The 27766-nt window shown below is 49.9% G+C and overlaps 1 protein-coding gene across 2 annotated transcripts in view; it reads left to right on the top strand.

The window, feature by feature from the left end:
* Pdgfrb (platelet derived growth factor receptor beta) overlaps positions 1-14636 on the top strand; it is a 46556-nt gene extending 31920 nt beyond the window's left edge. For both annotated transcript variants that reach the window (XM_070036393.1, XM_070036392.1), the window contains exons 11-23: positions 1863-1957; positions 2709-2841; positions 3342-3446; positions 3705-3815; positions 5165-5324; positions 6569-6729; positions 7510-7619; positions 7837-7959; positions 9028-9139; positions 10150-10249; positions 10769-10874; positions 12077-12309; positions 12731-14636. In XM_070036393.1, the coding sequence (XP_069892494.1) occupies positions 1863-1957; positions 2709-2841; positions 3342-3446; positions 3705-3815; positions 5165-5324; positions 6569-6729; positions 7510-7619; positions 7837-7959; positions 9028-9139; positions 10150-10249; positions 10769-10874; positions 12077-12309; positions 12731-12905 (1724 nt within the window). In that variant the 3' untranslated portion in view covers positions 12906-14636. The remainder of the gene's footprint in view (positions 1-1862; positions 1958-2708; positions 2842-3341; positions 3447-3704; positions 3816-5164; positions 5325-6568; positions 6730-7509; positions 7620-7836; positions 7960-9027; positions 9140-10149; positions 10250-10768; positions 10875-12076; positions 12310-12730) is intronic.
* Positions 14637-27766: the final 13130 nt, after the last annotated feature.

Genomic DNA, 27766 nt, shown 5'->3' with positions numbered 1-27766 from the left:
GATTAGGAGGAAGCAGAGTAGATTGATGGGCTCTCGGCCAAATTCTACTAAAACTTTAAGGATCAATTTATTCCCTAAAATAGAAGGGGGAATACTGTCAAACTCGTTCTGTGAAGCCAATATTACCTCGATAGCTAAGCCAGTGAGGACACACAAGAAAAATCATAGAACAGTTTCTCTAATGAACATAGATGCAAAATTTTCTTTTCTCTTTCTCTTTTCTTGGGTCTGAGACAGGGACTCAGAGTAGGTACTTGACATTTTTGCTTACTGGCTAGCAACTGAGCTATGCCTTTAACCCCAAGAGCTGGTTACTTCATATTCTCTCTCTCTCTCTCTCTCTCTCTCTCTCTCTCTCTCTCTCTCTCTCTCTCTCTCTCTCTCTCTCTCTCTCTCTCTACCTTTTGCAAAAAATTCTTAATAAAATACTTGCAAATTGAATTCAATAGCAAATTAAAAAGATAATGGTTTCGTTCTAAGCATGGTTCAACATATACATGATCATCTTAACAAATACAAAGGCCTTTGACAAGATTCAACATCTTTTCATGGTAAAAGCCAGAACAAAAATTAGGAATAGAAGGAGCATACTTCAATGTAATAAAGGCTACATAAGCTACATAAGACAAACCTGTAGCCAACATTACACAAAATGGGGAAATACTGAAATCACTAAAATCAGGAATGAGACAAGGGATCCAATCTCACTACTCTCATTCAATGTGTTGCTAGAATTCCCAGCCAGAGCAATAAGGGAAGCAAAAAATAAAAAGGATACTAACAGGGAAAGAAGAAGTAAAATCACCCCTATTTGCAGATGTACAATACTATACTAAAAGGATTCTAAATACTCTACAAAAAGAATACCCTTAGATCTACTATTTTCCACAAAATAACAGAATGTAGGAAATCACCATACAAAAAGCAGTAACTTTTTTTTCTTGATGATACTAGGGTTTGAACTTAGAGCTTTGTGCTTGTTAGATAGAAGGAAAAAATCAGTAACATTTCTATAACCAACAACACAGAGAAAGAAACTGGGAAAATAACCTATTCAACATAACCTGAAAAATAAAACTATGAAAAACTTAACCAAGGAAGTGAAAGACCTCTACAGTGAAAATTATAAAACAGTGAAGAAGGAAACTGAAGCCACTGGAAGACAGAAAGACCTCCCATGTTCATGGGTTGGTAGAATTCAGACTGTGAAAAATGGCTGAGCAATTGAAAGTAATCTACAGACTCATGCAGTCTTCATCAAAACGCTAGTGTTCTTTTACACAGAAGTAGCAGAGTCAATCTGAAAATTCATATGGAAACGTAAGAGACCCTCGGGGGTCAGAGTTCCAAGGCCTGAATTCAAGCCCTGGTAGAAAGAGAAGAAAAGGAAAGAAAGGAAGGAAGGAAGGAAGGAAGGAAGGAAGGAAGGAAGGAAGGAAGGAAGGAAGGAAGGAAGGAAGGAAGGAAGGAAGGAAGGAAGGGAGGGAGGGAGGGAGGGAGGGAGGGAGGGAGGGAGGGAAGTGGAAGAAAGGAAGAAAAGGGAAGTGGAAGAAAGGAAGGAAAGGGAAGTGGAAGAAGGGAGGGAGGAAGGAAGGAAAAAAACAACAGATCCAAGCTTATTATATGCATGGAACTATCACAGTGAAACCCCTTTGACAATGAATCTATGCTAGTTTTTAAAAATGTGGAGCTGGCAGTTATAGGAAAGGCCAGTTGTGTGGGGTAGAGCTGAGGCCTGACTCACAACCCACTGGGCATTGGGGCATGTGACTGAGCAGGGTGATGTGTGGGACCCACAGGGGATGGAGGAGCAGCTGTCTAGTGCTGCACTTTCCCACAACCTGCTCTGCTATCCATTCCAGCCCTGCCCTTCAAGGTGGTGGTGATCTCTGCCATCCTGGCGCTGGTGGTTCTGACAGTCATCTCCCTCATCATCCTTATTATGCTATGGCAGAAGGTAAGCCCACCTGGCCAGCGGGTGCAGACTGGGGTCCTTGTGTGGACCCCCTCTGCTCCTGAATGCCACATAGTCCTTCTACATGTGAGGAGCAGCATGGAGCTGAGATGGGAACGGACATAGACATGGGGTTCCAGCTGCAGCCTGGGCCTGCCCGGGCCTGGTCCCCATGCCCCCAATTCTCACCCCTGCCCTGGGCCCTGCTTACCTCAGTCTTGGGTCTTGGGCTTCTAGAATTGACTGAAATGCAACCAGACCCTAGAAACCTGTATTTTCCATGTCTCATTCTGAGATTTCATCATTCTGTAGTAACAAACATTTTAAGACTTCTGGATTAAGATCGTAACACCCTATGAATCTGTCACTCTAAGATTGTAATCCCCAAATTTCCATTTCTGAAGGTTACATCCTTCCAAGATTCCCACAGTGACACCCAGCATGGGAGGGCCGCCCCCCTTCACCCAGCAGTGTCCTGAGTTCTGTCCTCTCCAGGGCTGCCTGCACCTCTCCTCCTTACCTGTGGAGTCCTGATGGCCTCTCTGCCACCCTCTCCCTGTGCTGCAATCTCATGGTGCCTGTTTCCTCTGAGCCCATGAGGACTTTGGCTCAATTGATCATTTGCTGTGTGACTTTAAATATGTCCCTGTTCTTCTCTGGGCTTCATAATATCCTGCCCCATCTGAATCTGAATACGGGGCTAGAAAGGCCAAAGACACTCATCGATGATCTGTTTCTGGCGTTTGACATGCAGAAGCCACGCTACGAGATCCGGTGGAAGGTGATTGAATCTGTAAGCTCTGATGGCCATGAATACATCTATGTGGATCCCATGCAGCTGCCCTACGATTCCACGTGGGAGCTTCCGAGGGACCAGCTTGTGCTTGGTCAGTCCTGGGAGGCCTTGAGGGACAGTTTCAAGATGGGGGTGAAGACCATCTGAGATCAGGTTTCAGCCAGGCCATGACTAACGAGCATGTCTAGGGCTGCATTTTCCCTCTCTAGTCTTCAGTCTCCCCTCTGTCTAAGGACAAGATGGCCCTAGGTACTGCCCATCATTGAGGATCTGTGATCCTGAGATAGAGGTGGGACTCCTCATAGCCAGGGAGTGTTAGGAATAGGAAAGAAATATTAGGGACAGGCTACACTAAGCTACCCTAAGCCAGCTGACAAGGTGGAAGGTATACAGAGTCCCTGGGTACGGGGAGAGCTTTCAGAGATTGAAGACAGGACAGATAGTAGGTAGGACTCAGAGGAGACACCAGAAGGACTAGAAGCTGGCCTGTAGGGAGAAAACTAAGTCCAGAGAGGACTGAGGGCTGGGAGGGAAGGGGAAATGTAGCTTCCTGGCAGACCAGCAGCAGTTGAGCAATTCTCTCTACCGTAGGACGAACCCTTGGCTCCGGAGCCTTTGGGCAGGTAGTGGAGGCCACAGCTCATGGCCTGAGCCACTCACAGGCTACCATGAAAGTGGCTGTCAAGATGCTGAAATGTGAGTCCTAGGAGTCCTCCCCCACTACCCTCATTCCTGCCCCCCCTGCCCCCTCCCTGCACACTGGGCTCAGCCTGGACCTAATAGGCTGGAGATAGCCATGTGGTCACCTCCTCAGCCTACCTCCTCCAGAGCAGGAGCAGAGAACAGGCCCTCATGATCCCAGGCCACCCAGGTCTTGGAGCCAGCATGGGCTCTACTGGGGCCACAGAGTGTCAGAAAATTGCCTGGCCTGAGACCCCCTTGCCTTGTCCTCAGCCACCGCCCGCAGCAGCGAGAAGCAAGCTCTCATGTCAGAGCTGAAGATCATGAGTCACCTTGGGCCCCACCTGAATGTGGTCAACCTGCTGGGGGCCTGCACCAAAGGAGGTAACTACCCATCCCAGCCTATCTCCACCCAGTGCTCTGTCCATGGGCAGTGCCCCCCCCGGACGTCCACACCCCTGCTGTCCAATAACCGCCCTTCACAGTCCCAGATGAGTGAAAGTTTAGAAACTTAGAACCACACAGCTCACAGAGGAAGGACTCTTTAGGCAAAACGAAACAAAACAAACAAGAATACATGTGTATGTGCACGCACAGGCACATGCATGCTGGTACTGGGGACTTAACTCAGGGCCTGATGCTCTTTTTAGCTTTTTCACTCAAGGCTGGCACTCTACTATTTGAGCCACACCTCTACTTGGAGATAGGAGTCCTGAGAATTTTTCTGCCTGGGCTGGCAGACGGCTGGGCTCACAATGCATTTTGAAAACAGTAATACATAGTAGCTCACATGACACTGAGATAAGTCAGGGATCACCAGTACTGGGCACCAGCTTGCTAAGTGGGAGATGCTCTCATTCTGCCTGTAGAAGAAAGTCTCTCTGCCCAGCCCTATGCTACTTTGAAGTTCCAATGGTAAGTTGAGCTGGTGAAAAAAAAAGTTAATTGTTACTCACAGCTGCTTATTGTGAGATTTGGGATTTTTTCTCCGTGTTGTGCAACCAAATCAAAATACAGAAGTACATTGCATACACAGGCCAATCCGTGTCTGCAGTGACCACTCATTTCAAAGGTTATTCTCAGTTTTTCCCATGGGTTGGCATGAAGTAAATTCAGTGCATTTTCATGTAACCTGTAAGCTGATGATAAAGCAATTGCACCTGGAGCTGATGGCTCACATTTACAGTCCTACTTACTCAGAAGGCTGCAATCTGATGATTTGTGTGAAAACATCCCTGGCAGAAAAGTTAGATTTATCTCAAATTAAATACCCCAAAGCCAGAAACTAGAAGTAGAGTTGTGGCAGAAGTGGTAGAGTGCCAGCCTTGAATGAAAAAGCTAAGGGTCCTGAGTTCAAGCCCCAATGCTGGCAGACAGAAAACATAATTACCTTTACCTACCTCATATATACAAGGCTTCATGTTAGCTTGAATGTGCAAACATAGCAGTAACTGATTTTGCTGTGTGTTTGCCCCATGCCATACCTACAAAGGCTGTTTTTTTAGTTCTCACCACATCCCTGAAGATGGGTGTTCCTAGTTCCACTTACTGGATGGGTAAAAGAAATGCCTGGAAGACAGAGACCCTCACTCACAGCTACAGAAAGAAACAGGAAAAGAACCAAGGCTCACAAAGGACCCTTAGCCATCCTGCCAGCAGTTGCTGCATACCCAGCTTTGTTTTTGAGCCTGATGGGAAGTCCTGGGCTCTGTCTCTGACTTGTCCCTCCACAGGGCCCATCTACATCATCACCGAATACTGCCGCTACGGTGACCTCGTGGACTATCTGCACCGCAACAAGTACACCTTCCTGCAGCACCATGCCGACAAGCGCCACCCGCCCAGCGCTGAACTCTACAGCAGTGCACTGCCTACAGCGCTCTCCCTGCCCAGGTACCTGGAGGGAGGTCGGCACCTGTTGAGCACCTGTGTGCTCCCTCCTTGTTGGGTATAAGAGACTGAGGTGTGTATTGGGGGTGGGGGGGTTGGAAGTAGAGGCGCTCCTGGAACCAGGGCTGTTCCACAAGATCAGCGAGTGACGGTACTGGTGAAAATGGTTGTTCCAGTGTGCCAGGCCCTGTGCTAAACTCTCTAGAATCAACACCACTCTTCCTGTATTGTGGGTGTTTTGCTCTCTGGTCCCAGAGAGCCTCTCCCTCAAGGGGCAGAGGCCATGGGGAGCTGAGAGCCAATCTCCCAGCATGCTCTGGGGTGCTGTAAGTACCTTGTTCCTTGCTGCAGCTTTTTTGATTTGGTCTCCATACCAGTGCCTCCACACCAGCCCCCCCCCACCCCTACTCCCCCAGAATTCCACTGGCAGCTCAACTCCTATTTCCAATGTTTTCAAAACAAACACTCTCAGTTCTGTTGACTGCAAAATGAAAGACAAGTAATGTTGGCAAAGTGTTCCAAAGTCATAAAAACTCATCCCTGCCAGATGCAAGTAGCTCATGCCTGTAATCCTAGCTACTCAGGAGGCTGAGAGCTGAAGATCCCAGTTTGAAACCAGCTTGGGCTGAAAGGTTTGTGAGACTTTTATTTTAATTAACCAGAAAAATGCTGAAAGTGTGGCTCAAGTGGTAGAGCACGAGCCTTGAGCAAAAAAAAGCCAAGCAAGATCTTGAGGCCCTGAGTTCAAGCCCCAATACCAGCACAAACAACAATAGCACCTCTGTCCTTCCCAATACCTTCATCCATCTTTCCTCCACTCATGGAGACAATGAACGTGTAACCCTACAGCTGTCTGTCTGTAGGCGGAAGTACCATGGCGGGGCCTTGCTGCCTGCACTAGCTGCCCTGGGCACTGTTAGGTGTGCTGGAGAGACGGGAAAGTGTCTCTGTGCACTCCCACTTGGGATCCTCATCCCAGGCTATGTAATCATCTGTGGGTGTGCACTCCCTGAAGACACATGCTAGGTCTTATGTTGTCTTGGAAGCCCTAGTACCTAGCTTAGGACCACATAGATCATTTGAAATGGCCTGCTTTGTGGTCATTCATGTTGTGACAGACTGGAGAAGAATGCATACGTGAATGAAGGAATGTGTGAATGACAGGGTTCCCTGTGGGCTCTAGGTGAGAAGGAGGGGGGAAGGGAAGAGAAGCCCCTGGCCTTCACCACTGCGTTCTTTACCTCCAGCCCCGTGTCCCTGAGTGGGGAGAGTGATGGAGGCTACATGGATATGAGCAAGGATGAGTCAGTGGACTATGTCCCCATGCTGGCCATGAAAGGAGACATCAAATACGCAGACATCGAGTCCTCTGACTACATGACTTCTTACGATAACTACATCCCCTCGGGTGGGTAGACATAGTGTCTTTGCACGTGCATGGGTTTGCACCATGCAGTGATTCACTCTTCTCAAATCCTTTCACATGCCCAGCCTTGCAGCCACCCCAGGAGGCAGGTGGCCTTGTGACTATTCCACTGGATAGGGAAACTGAGGCTGGCCACAGGCAGTGGAGCCTCAGTATGAACTCCTGTTGGTGAGTCCAGAGCCATGCACACAGCCTGCAGGGGGAACACAGAGGTGAGACAGGGGATTCACTGGCATCCTGGACCCTGGAGGACAAGTGATTCATTCAAGGCTGGCCTCATGGGGCTGGGAAGGTGGCTCAGTGGTAGAGTGCTTGCCTTGCATGCCTGAGGCCCTGGGTTCGATTCCTCAGCACCACATAAGCAAAAAGAAAAAAGCCGGAAGTGGCGCTGTGGCTCAAGTGGTAGAGTGCTAGCCTTGAGCTGAAGAGCTGAGGGACAGCGCCCAGGCCCAGAGTTCAAGCCCCACGACCGGACCCCAAAAAAAAAAAAAAAAAAAAAAAAGCTGGCCTCATGCTAGCTGAGTGTCCCTCAGGCATGCAAGTGGCCCAGGGCAAATGTAAAAGCTTGTTCTGGCCCGCCAAGGTTTCTGGGAAGCAGGAGAGGTTTAGGTTAGACATTAAGAAAGCATTCAAATTCCAGAAGAAACTTAAAAAATCAGTAGCCACCTGTGGGACATTCAGCCTTCCACAAACCAAAATCCAGGGAACCTCTGGGGCCTGGAATTACACAAGATGACCCTTGACCTCCCTGATCTTCCCTAGCCCCTGAGAGAACGACGCTGATCAATGAGTCCCCAGTGCTAAGCTACACAGACCTGGTGGGCTTCAGCTACCAGGTGGCCAATGGCATGGAGTTCCTGGCCTCCAAGAATGTATGTGTGGTCCTGGAGGGGTGGGGTGGGAATGTGGGAGGCAGAACACCCAGCTGACCAAAGCCTTCCACACTTGTGGCCCTAAATGATGGTGGAGGAGGGTGGTGGGTGGAGAGGACAGTGGACACCCCCACATTGGTACAGCAGTGAGTTTTCCCCAGAGTCTTGGCATGGAGGGTCTCTCCTCAGGTCTCAGCTTCCTGTTCTCCCCTCTCAGTGTGTCCACCGAGACCTTGCAGCCAGGAACGTGCTCATCTGCGAGGGCAAACTGGTCAAGATCTGCGACTTTGGCCTGGCTCGAGACATCATGCGGGACTCAAACTACATCTCCAAAGGCAGTGTGAGTCCCTTCCCCAGACCTGTGGGGTTGTCACCATGTATCTCTGGCCCTAGGAGTAGGCTCACCCTAACCGGCATGGCTGGAATTCATAAGACATGGGTCCCAGGCCCCTGGTGGCTGGTGCTGCCCAGCAGAGACGGCTGTGGACAGGGATGGGACAGGAAGCCGTTTGGCTGCACACAAAGTAGGGAGGATTCAAGATGTTCAGGACTACTTGTCATAGTAGGGGCTGAGGGACCAGCTGAACTGGGCCCAGGGGCAAGTGGGAAGGGAGGGTGGGATAAATCTGTTCTTCTGGGGTACTGTCTTATGTGGTAAGACAGATGCATCTGTCTCTGGTAGTGGGCAGGACTGACCTACTACTGTCACTACTTCACCTCACTCATCTCTCCACTTGCCAGTGAGCCCCAATGAGGGGCGTCTAGACCCTGGAGATCAAACCAGGATGAGAGCTGGGGGCCAGTGGCTCATGCCTGTAATCCTAGCAACTCAGGAGGCTGAGAGCTGAGGATCATGGTTCAAAGCCAGCTTGGGTAGGAAACTCTGTGAGACTCTTATCTCCAATTAACCGCCAGAAAACCAGAAGTGGCGCTGTGGCTCAAGTGATAGAGTGCTGGCCTTGAGCTGAAGAGCTGAAGGACAGCGCCCAGGCCCAGAGTTCAAGCCCACGACCGACAAAAAGAAAAAAAAAAAAAGGATGAAAGAAAGCTACTCCTCAGGATGTATATCCTGAGGATATACATTCTCAGGATGTGTGTGTGTGTGTGTGTGTGTGTGTGTGTGTGTGTGTGTGTGTGTATCCCCCTACTCCAATCCCTGGGCTTTCCCCAGGGACAGGGCCTGCTGTGTCCCTCACTCAAGAGACAGAAAACAACTTCTGCTGTTGTGGCTAGGACTGGGATGGACCCAGGAGCTGTGCATACAGACGGGGAGCTGGAGTGAGATGGGGTTGGCAAGGTTGCTGCTGGTCTGCCTTCTGCGTGGCCACCTTCTCCCGCCCAGGTGCAGTGGGGCTGGTTTCAAGACCCCCAGCCCTTCTGTGTACTCAGCACCCATCCTGCCCCACAGACCTTCCTGCCTCTCAAGTGGATGGCGCCGGAGAGCATCTTCAACAGCCTCTACACCACCCTGAGTGACGTGTGGTCGTTCGGGATCCTGCTGTGGGAGATCTTCACACTGGGTATGCTGTGTCTCCCAGGCTCCAGGCAGCATGGTGGGGCGTTCATTCTCCTGAGCTCACACCTGGCCTGTGGGACTGGGGGATGGGTGCTGGACACAGATCAAGAACTTGAGAGCAAGTCTGTTGAGGAGTTTGGATAGTAGCATCCAAAAGTCTTCTTGAGCCTGGCACTAGTGACTCTTGCCAGCTACAATCCTAGCTCCTCAGTAGGCTAAAATCTGAGGACCATGTTTGAAGCCAGCCAGGGCAGAAAAAGTCCATGAAACCTTTTTTTCTTTCTTTTTTTTAAATGTCAGTCACGGGGCTTGAACTCTGGGCCTGGGCGCTATCCCTGAGCTCTTCAGCTCAAGGCACTCTACCACTTGAGCCACAGTGCCAATTTTGGTTTTCTGGTGGTCAATTGAGAGAAGAATCTCATGGACTTTCCTGCCCAGGCTGGCTTCAAACTGTGATCTTCAGATCTCAGCCTCCTGAGTAGCTAGGATTACAAGCGTGAGCCACTGGCACCCAGCTCCATGAGATTCTTATCTAGGATTAACCACCAAAAAGCCAGAAGTAGAGCTATTGCTCAAATGGTAAAGAACTAGCCTTGAGGGAAAAAAGAAAGCCCTAAGAGACAGTACCCAGGCCATGAATTCAAGCCCAGAACTCGTGTGTGTGTGTGCACGCGCGCATGTGTGCATGTGCATGTACACACATATTCTCTCTCTCCTCTCTCTGTGTCTCTGTGTCTCTGTGTCTCTGTCTCTGTCTCTGTCTCTCTGTCTCTGTCTCTGTCTCTGTCTCTGTCTCTGTCTCTGTCTCTGTCTCTCTCTCTCTCTCTCTCTCTCTCTCTCTCTCTCGTGCTCTGTAATTCTCTGGAGAGTGTCACCGTCTCTGTCCAATGCCCAGGAAGGAGCCCACATTTCCCAATGCCAAGAGCTTCCTCACATCCAACTGAATCTGTGTGGCATTCCTCATCCTTTAGCCAGTGACCCTGAGCCCGTGCATCCTTGTATGCTCCCCAACAGGTGGCACCCCTTACCCCGAGCTGCCCATGAACGAGCAATTCTACAACGCCATCAAGCGGGGCTACCGCATGGCTCAGCCTGCACATGCCTCTGACGAGATGTGAGTAGAACCTCATGCATTTGGGATTATTTGTGGATACAAACAATGGATTTGTAGCCCTACTTGGCTTATACCAGAGAGAGATTGCTTAGCCAGAGATCTCAAAAATCCAGATATCATGGGGTCTAGGTATTTAAATGGAGTCATAAGGGTCTCTTACCTTAGTCCTGGGCTCTGCTTTCTTTGTATGTGCTTTGTTTCCCAGCTGGTGAGGCCAGCCTTATGGCTTACAATGGGGATGGAAGCCCTAATCAGCCACCCCCACCCCCCGTCATGTGCTTACCAAGGCGTGGCACACCGCACAGAACCACAGGGACAGGCCTGGGGGTCAGGGGAGGTTCCCCAGGGAGCTGCCAGAGGCAGTGCTGGGAGAAGCAATGCCAGCCCCTGCTCTCCAACTCCTTTCCCTTTCATGCCTTGCTCCAAGAGGCCACTGCCTCTAATTTCCCCAGCCCACCCACTGCCCCCTGCCCTCTCCCCGTCCTGAGCCAGAAACCCTGACCCTCTGTCATCCCTCAGCTACGAGATCATGCAGAAGTGTTGGGAAGAGAAGTTTGAGATCCGGCCCCCCTTCTCCCAGCTGGTGTTGCTTCTCGAGAGACTTCTGGGAGAGGGTTACAAAAAGGTATGTCGAGGCAGGGTGCAGTGATGAATAGACAGTTCTGGTCTAGAAGTCAAACCCAGAGTATTTGGAAGAAAGACTGTCACCCACTCTGGGCCTCTGCGGGTACTAGAAAGGGATGGACCAGAGCCATGAGTTTATTTCAGCAGCACAAAGACACGGAGGTCAAGCCAAGTGCCCATGACTCATACCTAGAATCCTGGCAATTCAGAAGGCTGAGATCTAAGGATCACAGTTGCAAGCCAGCCAGGGCAGACAAATCTCCAAGACACTTGTCTCCAATTAACTAGCAAAAATCTTTCCAGCATTGTCCCCCCCATCTCTGAGTCGCAATGACTAAGAATTTGAGACCCTGGGTTTAAACCCCAGTATTGGGGTGAACGTGTGCGTGCACACACACACAAGCAGACAGATGACAGACACACACACACATACACACACACTCACAAGATATGGAGGCTAGTTGATTTGCTACATGGAGGGTAGAGCCTGAAACCCTGAGGACTTTTATTTTATTTTATTTTATAGATTTTTGTTCTACCACTTAAGCCATATCTCCAACCCTTTTGTTGGAATTTTGTTTTTAAGATAGAGTCTTGCTAATGTTCCTGGGCTATCCTTAAATTTGAGATTATTTTGCTTCTGCCTCCCGAATAGCATGGATTACAAGCATGAGCCACTACACACAGCTTTTGTCTTTAGACTGCACAAATGCCAACATCCAGGGCTCCTTTGGAAATGTGAAAAACCCTGGCTACATGACCTCTAAGACTGAGCCCTTTGGAGCCAGTGCAGGCTCTGCAGAGCTAATAAAGTCAAAAGGGCTTCTGGCTTTATTAGCTCCACTTCTCACCCCACACGCTCCCAGAGCAGGTGGGACAAAATGGACTCATGACCCTCTCCAGCAAGGGACACTGAAGGCCCACCAGATTAGGCTGAGGCACAAGGAGAACTGGTATCTAAAGTCCTATACGTGTTAGTGTCATAGCGCTGGTCACCCGAGGACCCCTCCCTGTGTGGTTCCCAAACTCACCTGTTTTGGGAGACAGTAGAAGAGCAGATGGGCTGTGTGGCTTTGAGTAAAACCACAGATTCTCTGAGCAGGATCTGTCTTAGCACAGACAGGGAGGGGTTGGGTTAAACAATCCCAAGGCACTGCCCGCCTGACCATCCATTTCTCTGATGTTCCTCACCCTGTGGAGCAGAAGTACCAGCAGGTGGATGAGGAGTTTCTGCGGAGCGACCATCCAGCCATTCTCCGGTCCCAAGCCCGCTTTCCTGGCTTCCATGGCCTCCGATCTCCCCTGGACACCAGTTCTGTGCTCTACACTGCTGTGCAGCCCAATGAGGGTGACAATGACTACATCATCCCTCTACCTGACCCCAAGCCAGAAGCTGCTGACGAGGGCCCGATGGAGGGCTCCCCCAGCCTTGCCAGGTACCTGCCCTGGCCCTGGTCCAGAGCTCTGGGCCCAGGGTACATAGTGTGTGCATGTGTCTGTAAACTCGATGCACTGCAGAAGTGCGGGAGTTGCAGTGAGGATTGACTCTTGTGTAAAGTGAGTGAGTGAAAGTACTTCCCCTAGAGGCTTGGTGTGAAGATGAAGGGAGGTAACACATCTCAGAGAGCAGAAGATGGAGACACTGCTTTGGAGCCAAGTGGATTAGCTGAAATCCTAGTTCTTGCATGACATCTGCTGTTTGCTGTGTGGCAGTGATATAGCCCTTTTGAGCCATGTTTTCCTCCTGTGCAGGCTTTATGAGGTTTATAAGAGTGGGTGTGTGTGAAGTGGGACCTGAAGCTCTTCCTTCCTGCTGTTCTTCCCTCAGTCCCTCACTCACCTGCCTCTTTCCGCTAGCTCCACCCTGAACGAAGCCAACACTTCCTCCACCATTTCCTGTGACAGCCCCCTGGACCTCCAGGAAGAACCAGAGCCAGAGCCCCAGGCAATGGAGCCCCAGCCAGAACTACCACAGCCGCCAGACTCAGGCTGCCCCGAGCTGCGGGCTGAAGTGGAGGACAGCTTTCTGTAGGGACGGCCCCTCCCTCCTCGCCTGCCTTCCAGCACCCAGCCCTGCTGGCTGGCCTAGCTGCCCATCAGCCATGCTGCTGCCAACAGTCCCTGCTGTGCAGCAAACCCCCCCCACTCCCACCCTGGGGCTGGTGTAGAGTCAAGAGAACTGCAAGAAGCCATGTCCAGACTGTGCCTCAGGGAGCCTGGTGACCCCACTGTGGTGCTCCCAGGGGACTTGGCTCCCCAAACATAAGATGAGAAATTGGACTTGGTAATCCATGGCCTGGGATTCCCCCTGGCTGACAGGAGGGGAAGCGTTGCCCTGCCCCCCCTTCCCAAACACACTTTGAGAGAGAGCTAGGACAAGACCCTAGCAACCCTGGCTCCTGGCTGAGCTGCGCCAGCCTTGGGCAGTGCCACTTCATCTGGAAGCCACCTCCTGCTGGTGCCAGTCTCTGCTCTCCCAGGCCCGAGCTGGTCTGGGGCCAGCCATGCTTAATTAGCAGTTAATTAGTGCTGAGGGGGGAGCTGAGCACTGAACATTCCGGCCTGTAGCGCCTTCCCACGGTATGTTTGGGACACATGTGGGTGCGGGAAGTGATGAGATCTTGCAGAGCCCGTCTGTCCCGGGCCTTTTCCTCCTCATCCTCAGCCACTGCCCACCCAAGTCTGTGGGCCCAGGTGGGCCCGCAGCTGTGATGATGAGGTGGACAGGACAGTGTGGCGTGTGCACCAACACACGTGTGGCCTCGACTCTGCACTGGACCTGCTGTGAGACCTCGGAGGAGCCCCGGCCTTCTCCGGGCCTCAGTGTTCCCCTGTGAAAAATAAGCAAGTTGGATCCATTAACTCTGAATGCCCTGCCATCACTAATATTCTAGAATATTCCAGAGGGTTGCACACTTGTCCAGATGAAGCAAGGCCCGAGTCCCTTAAGCCACTTTCTAGGGCTCAGCTAAGTTGTAGGGAGACTCCAGATACATATCACACTTTGGGGATTCAGGAACTGTGCTTCTACCCCAAGCCCCCAGTGCAGCTGCTTGGACCTGACTTGGCGTGACAGTCAATGTCCTGGAAAGCCCCAGCAGCTGCCCAGGCCATGGGAGAACCACAAGACCACTTCTAGCACCATGATGGACTCAGCAGCTCTCCAGCGCAGGGGCAAAGGTCACCTTACATAGCATGCCATGCCAGTACCTGCCACCAAGGTACGTCCCTCACACAGTGAAGACAACCATGTCCTATAAAGGATGAGAGGCCGGGATGGGCACACCAGCATAGGGGTATGAGAAGCAAGTGCTTCAGGGTTGCCAGAGTAACTGCGGCTTGCTCATCCTGAGACAGCCCCTGAAAGGGTTTGGTTTCATCATTTCCCAGGTCTGACAGTGACACACGATATCCTTAAAGCAGTGAGTGTTGAGGGGGTTTGGAGTGCGGTGGAGGGCTTCAGCTGAGACCACCGGGAGGGGAGGGCAGGAAAGAGGAAGGAAGAAAAACAGCCTTCTGAGTACCCCACCCCACACTGGCTGGTGTCTTCCCTCCCAGGGTCCTAGAGCCTGGTTGGGGAAAAGTGGGTTCTCACTACGGTACCAAAGATATAATCACTAGGTTTACGAGTATTTTTAGAACTCACATTAACTCACATTTATATATCAGAAGTACTATTTTGTATGCTAAGTTTTCCTATCTGTGTATTTACTTTTTGTTAAGGGAAAGATTTTAGTATTAAACTTGGTGCTTCTCCCTTGTAGACTCTGCTGGTGTCTGTGGGTTTGGGTTCCTTGCCCAGGGCCGTAGGTGTGGGTTGGTGCAGACAGAACTTGTCTCAGACATAGGTAGGTCTCTGATCAATCCCTTTAGCTCAGAGTCTCATTTCCCTCATCTGTAAAGAGGGTTTTCATTTCCTGGCCCTTGCCTGGTGGCCTGGTGACCTAGCCCTTGGAGTTGGATTTCCAGGTGTGGGGTGGGGTTTTCTTGCCTTTCCGGCTGCACAGTGCCTGGTCTGCTGTGGACAGAAACATGGGCCAGCAAGATTGTTCAGAGTTTCTGGTGCTGGGGAGTTAAGTCCCTCCTGCCACCCTTACCACCCTGCCATGTGCTTGGGCTTTAGCTACTAAGCTGGGGCACTCTCCCTGCCCTGCTTTCCACTCTGCCCGTGGTCTCTCCAAGGTTGGGGAGGCTGGTAAGAGGTGCCTGCCTGAGCCCAGATTGCAGTCCAGGTAAGAAATGGTTGAGGGCTGACAGGGCACCCAAGAGTACCAGAGAGGAAGAAGTGAGAAGAATGGGAGGGGGAAGAAGAGAAGAAGGAGGGACATAGGAAGGGGAGGGAAGTACCATTGGGTAGGGCCAAGGGAGGGAATGGGGACAGGCTGTGGCTCTAACAGCAGAGTCTAGCCAGGCTGGACAGATGTGTGCAGACCCTCATTGTTATGGCCACTTAGGGACTGTAGGACTGGCATGAAGTGGGCATCTTGGCTCCTGCCAGCCTGCTGGGTACTAGCCATAGGCTACTTTATGTCTAAGCCTAAGCCTCTGTGTCCTGGGCAGCAGCACAAGACTAGGTGTCGTAGAGCTGCTAGGGCAGGGGACAGAGTACAAGGGTCCTGCACTCAGGGGGGGGCTCCCTGCTGGGCTCTTTGAGAGGTTCACTTGTGGCAGGAGCAGGTTTCAGGCCTGAGGCCTATCACTTACTTCCTGTGTCCTCTGGCCCGCCCTTGCTCTCTCTGAGCTGAAAGAAGGTCATATCTGTTTGCCTGTGTGCAAAACCTTGTTTTGGAGCCACAGGTCTCCCCAGGCTGTCTCCAGGAGCCTGAAATGGGGGCTACAAACAAGGAGAAGATCGGAGCTCAAGGATAGCTCTGACTCACAGGCTCAACAGCCAACTCAGGGGCAGCTGAGCCATGTCAGGGAAAATCCCACTGGCAGTATGAGTTGGCCACGCACAGCCCACCCTCCAAGGGTTCAGGCTCTGGGGCACACCCCTAGGCTGTCACCCCTTCTCTTCTGGTGTATCGAGTTGAATAAGGCAATACCTTTATTCTCTGCCTCTTCTCCAATACCCTACACTGCTCTGCAAAGACAATCAACAATCCACATTGCAGACAGATTGTCTGGGCTCTTGGGTAAAAACCTTTGTGTGGTCAGGATCCTCCATGGCCCATCTCAGCCTGCTCCTTAGGAGACGTTGGGTGGATTTCACCCCATCAGACCTCAGCTTCCCCACAGCAAAAGGAGCTAACAAAGCCACAGGGATAAAAAGTGTTGGAATGCCTGCTGCCTTATACTGAACAATCACCATACCAGGGCTGCCTGATAACAGGACACCCTCCCTCTCCCACTCTCTCCCTCCCTCTTCCCCCCCCCTCATTTCCCCCTCCTGTGAGTCCTTGTGAACTGAGTACATAAAACAGATGAGAAAAGAGATTCCAAAGTGACTTTCTCCAGACCATCTGGACAATGTGGCATGGATGGCACCCAGGGAGGGAAAGGGCCAAGGAGCAGAGAAGCTTGGGATTGAACTTCTGTCTCCCAACTGGTGTTGTCTGTCCCTGAGAGAAAGAATCAGCAAGGGCTTGATGGAGAGAAAAAACCAAATGGATCTCAGGGCTAGGTAAGAACAATAAAGAATACCTTGGGGGAGAGTTTCAGGTAACCCTGGTCAGTCTCTGTGAGCTCCCGATCTCTCTTCATGGGCCAGCCCAGGGAAAATGGGTGAGCCAGAATTTTCCTCCCAGACATATGAGCCACTTAGATGATACAATTCTCCCACCACCCCACTGCTACCCAGAGGCCCTTGTTCCTGGAAAAAGAGGGAAAGGGCCCTGACCTGAAGTGAAGGAGAGCCCTCCCAATCCCCTCCCCACCCCGGGTCCCTTCTCTGTTTGCACAAGGCCTCTTTTATCTGAGTTTATTGTCCAGCTTTTTATTTAACTTTTATTTTTGGCAGTACTGGGGTTTGAACTTAGAGCCTGGCACCTACTATACGGGCATTTTACTGCTGAGCCACACCTAGCCCTTCTATGTGCTAGTTATTTTGAGATAGCTATGCAGCTGGTCTCCGAGCTGCCTATTTTTGCCTTTCTATCCTAGCTGGGACAACTACACTAGGCCAAGCTCCCTCCATGGAGACAGAGTACCTCTGACTTTGCTGCTGCAGGCTGCTATGAAACCATGAGTTTCCCAACTTCAGGCTCCCATAAGTATAGGCATGTGAGCACTGCCATGGCCAGATATTGGTTGAGAAGGGGGTTCTGTAAGCTTTTCTGCCTGGCTGGCCTCAAATTGTAATCTCTTTCTCTGTCTCTCAAGTAGCTGGGATTACAGGTGTGAGCCACTGGCACTACTTGGTGTATCGCCTACTTTTATAACTAAATTTTTTTAATGTTTGAATAATACACTACTGTGATTTAAGAATCCATTGCTAAACTGAGCATCGATGATGCCTGTAATCCTAGCTACTCAAGAGGCTTGGGCAGGAAAGTCCATGAGACTCTTATGTCTACGTAATCAGCAAAAACCCAGAAGTTTAGGTGTGGTTCAAGTGATAGAGCTCTCGCCTTGAGTGAAAAAGCCAAGTGCGAATGCAAGGAATCATTGCTAGAATATATAATGCAAAGAGGAAAAAAACTCCCCTTTTTTTGTGTGTTTTGTATTTTAGACCACAGTAACATACTCAGCCGGTCCACATGTAGGAATTTATCATATAGAAATTCTGCTTTCTACTGTTAATAGTTTAGGATTTTCTCTCCTTATAACTACACTAATATTTTTATTTTGGATCTAATGTAGTATTTTTTATTTTATTTTTGGTACAGGCAACTGGGGCTTGAACTCAGGGCCTTGCTTTTTTGCTCAAGGTGGACACTCTACCACTTGAGCTACACCTCCATTTCTGACTTCTTGTTGGTTAACTGGAACCTCTCAGATTTGACTGCTTGGCTGGCTTTGAACTGGGATCCCCAGATCTCAGCCTCCTGAGTAGCTAAGATTATAGACATGAGCCACAGGGGCCCAACTGTAGTTATTTTTAAAATACGGGGCTGGGAAGGTGGTTCCGTGGTAGAGTGCTTGCCTCGCATGCATGAGGCCCTGGGTTTGATTCCTCAGCACCACTTAAGCAAGTGGCGCTGTGGCTCAAGAGGTAGATCGCTAGCCTTGAGCTGAAGAGCTGAGGGACAGCACCCAGGCCCAGAGTTCAAGCCCCACAACCAGACCCCCCCCAAAAAAGTTTAATATAACAGGAAAAACTTTTGCAAATAGAGTTTCTGGGTAAAGAGAATAAATGAAAGTTACTACAGTCAGGTTTGGTGGTACAGGACTGTAATCCTGGCAAATTGAAGGCAAAGGCAGGAGGATCTTGAGTTTGAGGCCAGGCTGGGCTACAACAGTGAGGTTACTTGAAAAGAAAAAAAGGAAGGAAGGAAGGAAGGGATGGAGGGAGGGAGGGAGGGAGGGAGGGAGGGAGGGAGGGAGGGAGGGAGGGAGGGAGGGAAGAGTTAGTAGCGTCTAAAAGTTCCCTTTAAAATACACAAAGTCACAGTTCTCCTGGAAGGCTAAGAACATGAACCATGAAAATGATGGGAATGATCCTAGTAAGGTACTTTGGCCTTCTGAAAGAAGCCGGGGCTCTCTTGGGTTCGATGGAAAGCCCACAAACTAGTGAAAGGAAAGAGGTCATGGATAACGTGCAGGATCCCTGGAGCTGGGCTCAACCAAGACTCTCGCTGGCAAGAGCCTCACTACCACCAGCACAAATACCTGTTCTTATTCATACTCCTTGCAGCACCACAGTGAGTCGGGTGGGAAGCCCAGAGCAGATGGGCCCGGTGAGGACAGTGCCACTGAGAATCATAGAGTGGCAGGCACCCAGGGTCTTGCCATCTGACATCCTGGCCACCGCCTCCCATGGGGACTGCCTCAGTCCAGATTCCGCAGTCAGTAGGGACAGTGGGCTGACCCTGAGGTTTGGGGTGCTGGTTGCCTGCTTGGGACGTGGTCCTTTTGAGGACTCCTCCTTGAGGTGAAATTTGAGGACTGATTTTGGCTACAAAGGAATCCTAGAGCCCAGAATAAAATCTGCCGATGGAGCTGAGCACGGGGTGGCTCAACACCTGTAATCTTAGCTACTCAAGAGGCTGCGATCTGAGGATCCCAATTCCAAGCTACAGCCTGGGCAGAAAAATCCACGAGACACTTCTCTATAATTAACCACCAAAAAGTCAGACATAGAGCTACGGTGTCACAGCGCAAGAGTACCAGCCTTGAGCAAAAAAGCCAAGTGAGAGTGTGAAGTCTTGAACTCAAGCTCTAATACTGGCACGTGCGTGTGTATGCACATACACACACAAATTCTGCCTCTGGGCTTAGTGAGGGGCCCCGGCCTTGGGTGAGAATTCAGAGACATTGAGTCAGATCTGGCCCCTGGCCCCTGCCTTACTGCATCCCATGGTATGTCTGTGCTCTGCAGAAGCTCCCTGCACCTGCCCCAGGGCGCCCCCTCCCCTTCAGGCATGCAGCAGACCGCCTCTGGCCAGCACCACTGACTGCACAGCTCCACAGTCTCATTCTGACTTTAGGATCTGTGATAATCACCACCACAAGGCGCTAGAAAAGTCGCAAACGTGAGGAAGGAGCATAACATTTGGAAAATCGGAGTGCTCCGAGTCCTTGTTTCCCCTCTGAAGGGACAAGATGGAAGCTTCCACGGCTGCAAGTTTTTCTTCTTCCTTACTGAAGTGCTGGCCGTGTAGTGCTGATGTGCTCCCTTGCTCTGGCACCATTGGTGGCTCCTGAGGGCCCAACCAAGCATTCACAGGCTCTTCACAGTCCTCCCTGATCTGATCCCAACCTCTGGTGCTGTCTGCCCAAAATCTGCCCTCATAGGCCACAAGCTTTAAGACCTCTGCATCTCTGTTGGTGCTGTTCACATCCTCAGTGGGGAAGCAGGTTTGTTCAAGCTTTCCCCTGAGTGCAAGCTGCCTCCTCCAAGAAGTCTTTCTGATTGCTCAGCTGGGAGTGATTTCCCTTCCCAGTCCTTTGTGTGATTACTCTAGAGCCCTTGTATTGGCTTAGGCTCTAACGCCTATGCCATTATTGTTGTTGTTCTTGTTATTATTATTATTGTGTGTGTACACACATGTGTGTTGGTACTGGGGCTGGAACTCAGGGCTTCACACTCTTGCTCAGCCCTTTGCAATCTAGGTGGATACTCTACCACATGAGCCACACCTCCAGTTCTAGATTTTGCTCATTAATTCGAGAAAAGAATCTCAAGGACTTTTCTGCCAGAACTGGCTTTGAACCAGGATCCACAGATCTCTGCTTCCTAAGTAGCCACCAGTGCCCAGCTGCCTCTGCTCTCTTGCTGCCAGGTCTTAACCATGCTGTTTCTCTTTCTGTCACATTCCCTGCAGCTCCAGTTACACTCATCCATCTTTTCCTCCGCGTGGATAGAGCCTCCTTCCACCAGGGTTTCCTGTGACTCTTCCAATGCTTCTTCTCCACTAACATCCCTTGGGCTCTGAAGGCACGGATCCTGCCTATCCCACCCACCCTGTGTCCCCAGGCACAAAGTGCTTTCTCCCTAGATATTTGTTACGTGCACATTGTCCGCATTGTTTTCTCCCTCGATTTGTGTCAATATTCCTCTACCATTTACAGATGAGGAAATGAGGCCCAGAGAGGCCAGGGGTTTGCTGTAGTCACACAGCTGGTAGTAGGGAATGAGACTCCAGGTTTAGCTGGCTTCACACATGCCGTTCTCACACTGTCTACTTCCTGAGAACCCTTGCCTTGATGAAGATCACACTGCTGATTGTGAGGGCTCTGGAGCTGGGTTTCTACACTCCAAATTCAGTGCAGCCATTTGCCAGCTTTGTGACACTGAGCAGGCCACTTAGCTCCTCTGAGCCAATCTTTTTTCCTCATTATAACTGTCTCCAAAGGGAACTTAAGGATCAATGAGATATTGATATTAAGAGCTCAGAGACACTGGGCGCTAGTGGTTTGTGCCTGCAATCTTACCTATTCAGGAGGCTGAGTTCTGAAAATCATGGTTCAAAGCCAGTCTGGATAGAAAAGTTGGTGAGATGTTTATCTCCAATTAGCAGGCAAAACGCTATAAGTGGGGCTGTGGCTTAAGTGGCAAAACACCAGCCTTGAGTGAAACACCCAAGCGAGAGTGTGAAGTCCTGAGTTCGAGTATCAGTACTGGGGGCTGGGAATGTGGCTTAGTGGCAGAGTGCTTGCCTAGCATGCATGAAGCCCTGGATTCAATTCTTCAGTACCACATACACAGAAAAAGCCAGAAGTGGCTCAAGTGGTAGAGTGCTAGCTTTGAGCAAAAGAAGTTCAGGGACAGTGAGGCCCTGAGTTCAAGCCCCAAGACTGGCAAAAAGAAGGAAGGAAGGAAGGAAGGAAGGAAGGAAGGAAGGAAGGAAGGAAGGAAGGAAGGAAGGAAGGAAGGAAGGAAGGAAGGAAGGAAGGAAACAAGGAAGACAGGCAGGCTAGCTCAGGGACAGTGCCCAGGCCCTGAGTTCAAGCCCCAGGACTGGCAAAAAAAAAAAGTACCAGTACTGGCACACACACACACACACACACACACACACACACAAAGGAGCTCAGAAATGAGCACTCAGACTACCCCCTCTTCTTGCCCCTCTAGCAATGTGATCAGCAATACCACCCTTTCCAGTCTCCGAGGTCCCCAGCTAGATAAGTCACATCCATGTCCAACATTGAGCAGAGGCACCAGTTGCATGCATTGTGGGACCACTTGCCCTAGCTCCCACCAAATGATGTGTACCCTGCATGCAGGAAAGAGCTCTGAGCCTTGGCCTTCCTGCACCCAGCATGAATCCCAACATATTAAATAAATTGGCTTTGGAGCACAGAGAACATTGATCTTTTCTCCGCTCCTTCACCCTGTATGCTTTCTTTCATGCATCTGGCAATGACTGAGCAACCATTTGGAAGTTACAAAGAGCTAGGTGCTGGTGGTTTGCACCTGTCATCCTAACTACTCAAAAGGTTGAAGATAATGATTCAAGGCCAGCCCAGGAAGGAAAGTTCATGAGACTTTTATCTCCAATCAACTACCAAAAAAGCTGGAAGGGGAGCTGCAGCAGAGTACTAGCCTTGAGCACAAAAGCTGAGAGAGAGCTCCCAGGCCCTGAGTTCAAGCCTTCCAGCACATGCAAGCGCGCACATGCACACACACACACACACACACACACACACACACACACACACACACACACACACACAAAGGTGTAAGAGCAGGAAGGTTGTAGGTCCTACCAGGGGCCTCCTATTAGTCTCAGGACGAGGGAATCACACCCACGGGATATCAATAACCACTTTCACAACCAATGCTTGTGCCAAGAGTAAAAAGTACTCTGAAGCTCAAGGGACCCACAAGGACAGGAACACAGCCGGGAAAGAGAGGAGAGTCAGCACAGTCCAGAAGGAGACAGAAACACAGGACAGGAAGAAAGAACATGGTGCACATAGGATCTGAAAGTAGTGTTCAGTGCAGTGGGGAGGGAGAAGGGGGCTGAGATCAGCAGGGCACAGATCCCAAAGGCAGCCGGAAGCTCTGCCACTTCACAGTGTGGACTTGCTGGGGGTGGGGAGCAAAAGCTCCCTGGTTCCTCCACGCACATTCCAGACCTGATGAATCCTCAGTCCTAGAGGTGGTGTGGTTGAACTGGTCTGGCCTGGAGCTGACAGAACCAGCTGCCAAGCTACCATGATGCTGGTTGAACACCTGGCTCCTGGCCTGGGTCCCTTCACTCTGCAGTGATGAACCCCTTCCTGGCTGTAGGATTTTAGCATATAGCTCTCTGCGTGTGGGCAGTTGGGTATGGACTAAATTGCCCACAGAGTGTGATCTGGGACCCAGGAGTCACAGGTTGCTGAGAGCTGGCTGTCAACAGATGCGGACTGGGACATGGCTCCCATATTCCCGCCGAGATGTATTTCGTAATCCTTGAGCTGACACGCAAGCTCAGTTCCAAGTTCTGCTGACACAGAAAGAGTGATGTCAGGCTCAGGTCCCTGCTGGTCAGCCTCTTGGTAGACTTACTGGCTTTTTTATCTAGGGCCACCTACTGGGACAAGGGCACTCCCCACTCCCCATGTCCACACCCCTGCTGGGAAGACTCCAGGTCAGCGTGCCCTGTGGTGGTCATTGAAGCAGGCTCTGGAGCCAGGCTGCCTGATTCCCATCATCTGAGACATTCGTCCAGTGCCCTAACCACTCTAAGCCTTGGTTTTCACAAAATGAGGGTAATTAATAGAACCAGGCTTGTGGGTGTGGGTGAGATGATCATAAAAAGAGCTCAACATGGTTCCCAACACATAACCAGCACCCAGAAAATGCTAGTTCTTCAGAAGATCTGAGGAACTTGATTCTAAGCTGGCCTAGGCAGGAGAGTTCCAATGAACCATCCAAAAGCCAGAAGTGGAACTCTCAAGTGATAGAGTGCAAACTTGAGTGAAAAAAAAAGAGGGTAAGGGCAAATTCAAGCCCCTGTACTAATCAAAAAATAAAAGGAAGGAAGAAAATGGAAAAGAGGGAAGGGAAAAAGGGAGGAAAGAAGAGAAGGAAGGGGAGGGGAGAGGGGAAAGGAAAGGAGGGAAAAAGGAAGGAAAGAAGGAGGAAGAGAGGAAGGGAGGGAAGGAGAGAGGGGAGGGCCTACAAATATGAACTCAGGAGGGTAGAATGCCTCCCTGTTCATAGGGCTTTGGCATATAGCATTCATTCATCAACTCATTTATTCTTATGTCTAAAGTCAATGGATCCAAGACCTAGGAATAGTAACAAGCATAGGAAACAAAACACATGGCCACCTTAGGTCTTGGGAAAGTGACAATTTCTCTGAGCTTGTTTCTTCTTCAACAAAACAGACAATAGCCATAGCTAGAGTGGAGGATCCGTGAGGAACTTCCATTGAGCATCTGACCACTACCTGACCCAGGGTCAGCCTTTGGACTTGCCTCGCAGGGAATGTACTGGAATGAGGAAAAGGTCAGCAGGCTTGGAATGCATAGGGAGGCCCTCAGCCAGACAGGAGAGAACAGGGAGGGCTACATGAAGACAGAGGCTGGAGGAGGTGGGTGGACAGAAGTTGTGACATGAACGGCGTACCCTGAGCTAGGCTGAGACAACTCGCCTTCCCTCCTTCCACGCTCCGTCACAGAGTGGGCCCTAGCACTGTGGGCCAAGGACCTTGTAAGAATTGTACCAACACCAGTAGAAACTGCATCGAAGCTTGGGTCTCTCAGGATCCCTTGAAGCTACCCAGGGCTTACCAGGGTAGTGATAGAAACCAGGAGTCAGGATAAGGATCTCCTGAAGAACACGTTACTATGTAGAGTCCCACCTCCCACTCCTACTTCAGCAGGCCTGATTGGTCCTGGAATCTGTCTTTCAATAAGAGCTGAGGCTGGAGTCTTGGGATTCTCCTTGGAGGCACAGCCTTCCAGAGAGCTCCAGGCCATAAGCACTCGGGGGACTACAGGATCCAGCCTGAACCAGGTAGGTGGTCAGGCGCCTCTGCAGTGGGCCTTAGTTCTTTTCTACTGCTCCCATTACTCCTTCCTCCACACACTAGTGCGTCACAGGGAGCCCTGATTTTTTTCACCCTCTCTCTGTTCTCCACGATTCCCTCTCCCTTCTACCTGGAGGATTCCCTTTCCTCCTCCAAGGCCAGCTCTAATGACATTGATTGCTCTTTATCCTCTCTTCCCCACGCAACTGATGGTGCCCCATGGTCTCCTATACTTAAGGGATCACCTCCAAGTGTGGTGACTGCGTGTTGGAGGTCTGATGAGGGTGAGGTTGACCCCAGGTGCTTGGAGATCTATCTCGGGAGGATAGAGGGGACCTTAGGGCATAGCATGGAGATATGGTGCTTCAGGGGCCCTGGGGCTGTCTTCACATTGCTGGAGGCTGGTTGCAGGCTAGGAAACAGAACTGCAGGGCCCACAATATGGCAGCAAGGACAAGGCGTGTCCTAGGATGGTGCATTCAGTGCCCAGTAGGAAAGCTTGGCCCTCAGCTTTGTGGTAACAGAAGGCTACCATGGGCCTGTTTGAGGGGTCAAGGGATTAATATTGGCCAGATCACCTGGTGGCAGGCAGTGAACACCCTCTACTTGGGCCTGAGATCCTGACAATCCAATTCTGCCTCTAAGTAATGCCACAGGTAGTTGTATGGCCTCAGATAAGTCACTGACCCTCCATGACCTTCCTTTTCCTTATCTAAGTAGTGGAGATGCTGTGGGTTTCACTGTGAGGTTGTGATCCAGGCCTGGATATGGAAAATGAAAGTCAGAATGTGAAGATAACAGATTTGACTACACGTAAAGTAGACACTTCTGTGTCATGAAGACAGCAGAAGAGCATTCAAAGAGAAGCCAGGAAAGGCAGACAGATGGAATAATGAGGTTAATAGAGGAGAAATGGTCCTGACAAATCAATAAGAGGCAAAAAAGAAAAAGGAAGGATATCTATCAAATAAACACAACTGGCAATAAACATTAAAAAACAAACCTTACTTCCTTACTAATCCAGGAAGTGCATACTTGAAATGCCAGTGAAGGAACATTTGTTTTCATCAGCGCCTCAGAGCCTCACCTGGTAAGGTGCTTGCTCACTTGGTGTTTTACCACTTGAGTCACACCCCTAGCCTGTCATTTTGCTGGTTAACTAAATGTGGACTCTCTTGACTTTTCTGTGGAGGCTACCTTTGAATCACAATCTTCCAGATCTCAGGCTCCTGAGTAACTAAGATTATACCCATGATATCCCAGCCTTTTCTTTTGGCATGCTTGCGTGTTTGTGTGTGTGTGTGCGTGCGCGCGCGCGCGCGCGTGTGTGTGTGTGTGTGTGTGTGTGTGTGTGTGTGTGTGTGTGTGTGTGTGATGGTAGGGATCTGACCCAGGGCCTCACATATGGCTAGGCAAGTGTGAACTATATAATACCACTGAGCTACCTCTCTAGCCCTGGGAAATTTTTGAAAATAATGCTGAGCATCAGCAATAGTGTAGTAGCACTATTTTCCCACACACCATTGTGGAAGTGCATGTCCGCACAGCATGATTCAAAACATTCACACTTTAAAGTACCTCCCCACTTTCCCAGAAAGTGCTCCTGGGCAAATGATAAGCACGCATGTCCAAGAATTCACGTGCCAGGGCATTCACTACAGCACAGTTGCAGTAGAGAAAAATTAGAAAGAATGGAAGTGCCCATTGGTTAAAAGAATGGTGAAATAAATTATGATGTCATCCTACAGTGGGTACAACACAGCATTCTCCAAACCAAGACTGGGTAATCCCAGCAGTTGGGAGGCTGAGGCAGGAGGACTTGAGAATTTAAGGCCTGGGTTAAGACTGTCTGAAACATAACAAAGCAACAAAAACAACAGCCACAAACCCCCACAAGAGCTGGGAGTGGGAGGGTAGCCCCAGGATACAGTGCTTTCTCAGCATGCTCAAGATCTGGGTTTGAAGGCTGGGAAGGTGGCTCGGTGGTAGAGTGCTTGCCTAGCATGCATGAAGCCCTGGGTTTGACTCCTAGTACCACATACACAGAAAAAGCCGGAAGTGGCGCTATGGCTCAAGTGGTAGAGCGCTAGCCTTGAGCTGAAGAGCTGAGGGACAGTGCCCAGGCCCAGAGTTCAGGCCCCATGACTAGCCAAAAAAAAAAAAAAAAAAAAAAAACAAAGATCTGGGCTTGATTGGGTAAATTAGGTGTAGTAGTGCTTGTCTATAAACCCCAGGTCCTTCCTCTATAGTCTAGGCTAGCTTTTGACCTTACCTTCATTTCATGGGTGCTAGGATTACCAGCATGCATCACCATACCTAGATGCCATGTCTTTTATGCCTTCTGTGCCTTACTGATATGCCTAAGATCTCCTCCGCCGAAGAGCAGATATCCTCACCATTAAGTATAATGTTATCTAAAGGTGTTTTACCATGTTGAGTACATTTCCCCACACTTCTAGTTTGTGGAGAGGTTGAACATACATTGAGTATTTTTCTGCATGTATTGTGATGTTCATGTTTTCTTTGTTTGTTTTTTATTCCAAACCTGCTCATACACTAAATCCCATTGCATGTTTGTTATATCTTTTTTTTTTTAACCGTTGAGCCAAACTTTAATTCCTGTGATAAAATATTAGTTAGAAATGTTTCCTTATTCTTTTCATGTATTCTTAGATTTGGTGTGTTAACATTTTGTTCAGAATTTTTACGATCATATTGATTAGGAATATTTGTCTGTAGTTTTATTAATTTATAATGCCTTTATGATACCAGGGCAGTGTGGTATTATACAAGGAGTTAGGAAGTGGTTTCTCCTTTATGTATAGGATTGGTATTTCTTCTTGGTTGGTAGAATTTGCCAGTGAAACCATCTGTGCCTGGAGGGATTTTCATTTGTGTTTTGGTTTATTGGAGTTGTTTTGTTAGAAAGTTTTTCAACTCAAGTTTAATTTTTTTTTTTTTTTTTTTTTTTGGTTCCGGTCGTGGGGCCTGAACTCTGGGCCTGGACACTGTCCCTCAGCTCTTCAGCTCAAGGCTAGCACTCTACCACTTGAGCCACAGCGACACTTCCGCCTTTTTTCTTTTTGCTTATGTGGTGCTGAGGAATCAAACCCAGGGCCTCATGCATGCAAGGCAAGCGCTCTACCACTGAGCCAACTTCCTAGCCCCTCAAGTTTAATTTTTAATCAAGGCACTGTTGGCTAATGCCTATAATCCTAGCTACTCAGATCTTGGTTAGAAGCCAACCCAGGCAGAAAAGTTCAGGAGACTCTTATTCCAAATTAGCCACTGAAAAGTCTAAACTAAAGCTGTGGCTCCAGTGGTAGAG

The sequence above is a fragment of the Dipodomys merriami genome, unplaced genomic scaffold (assembly GCF_024711535.1).
Source record: "Dipodomys merriami isolate MVZ:Mamm:240054 unplaced genomic scaffold, mDipMer1.0.p SCAF_27, whole genome shotgun sequence".
In the NCBI taxonomy this organism is placed as follows: Eukaryota; Metazoa; Chordata; class Mammalia; order Rodentia; family Heteromyidae; genus Dipodomys; species Dipodomys merriami.
Note: the sequence above shows the minus strand (reverse complement) of the source record. Positions and strands in the feature narration are given on the sequence as shown.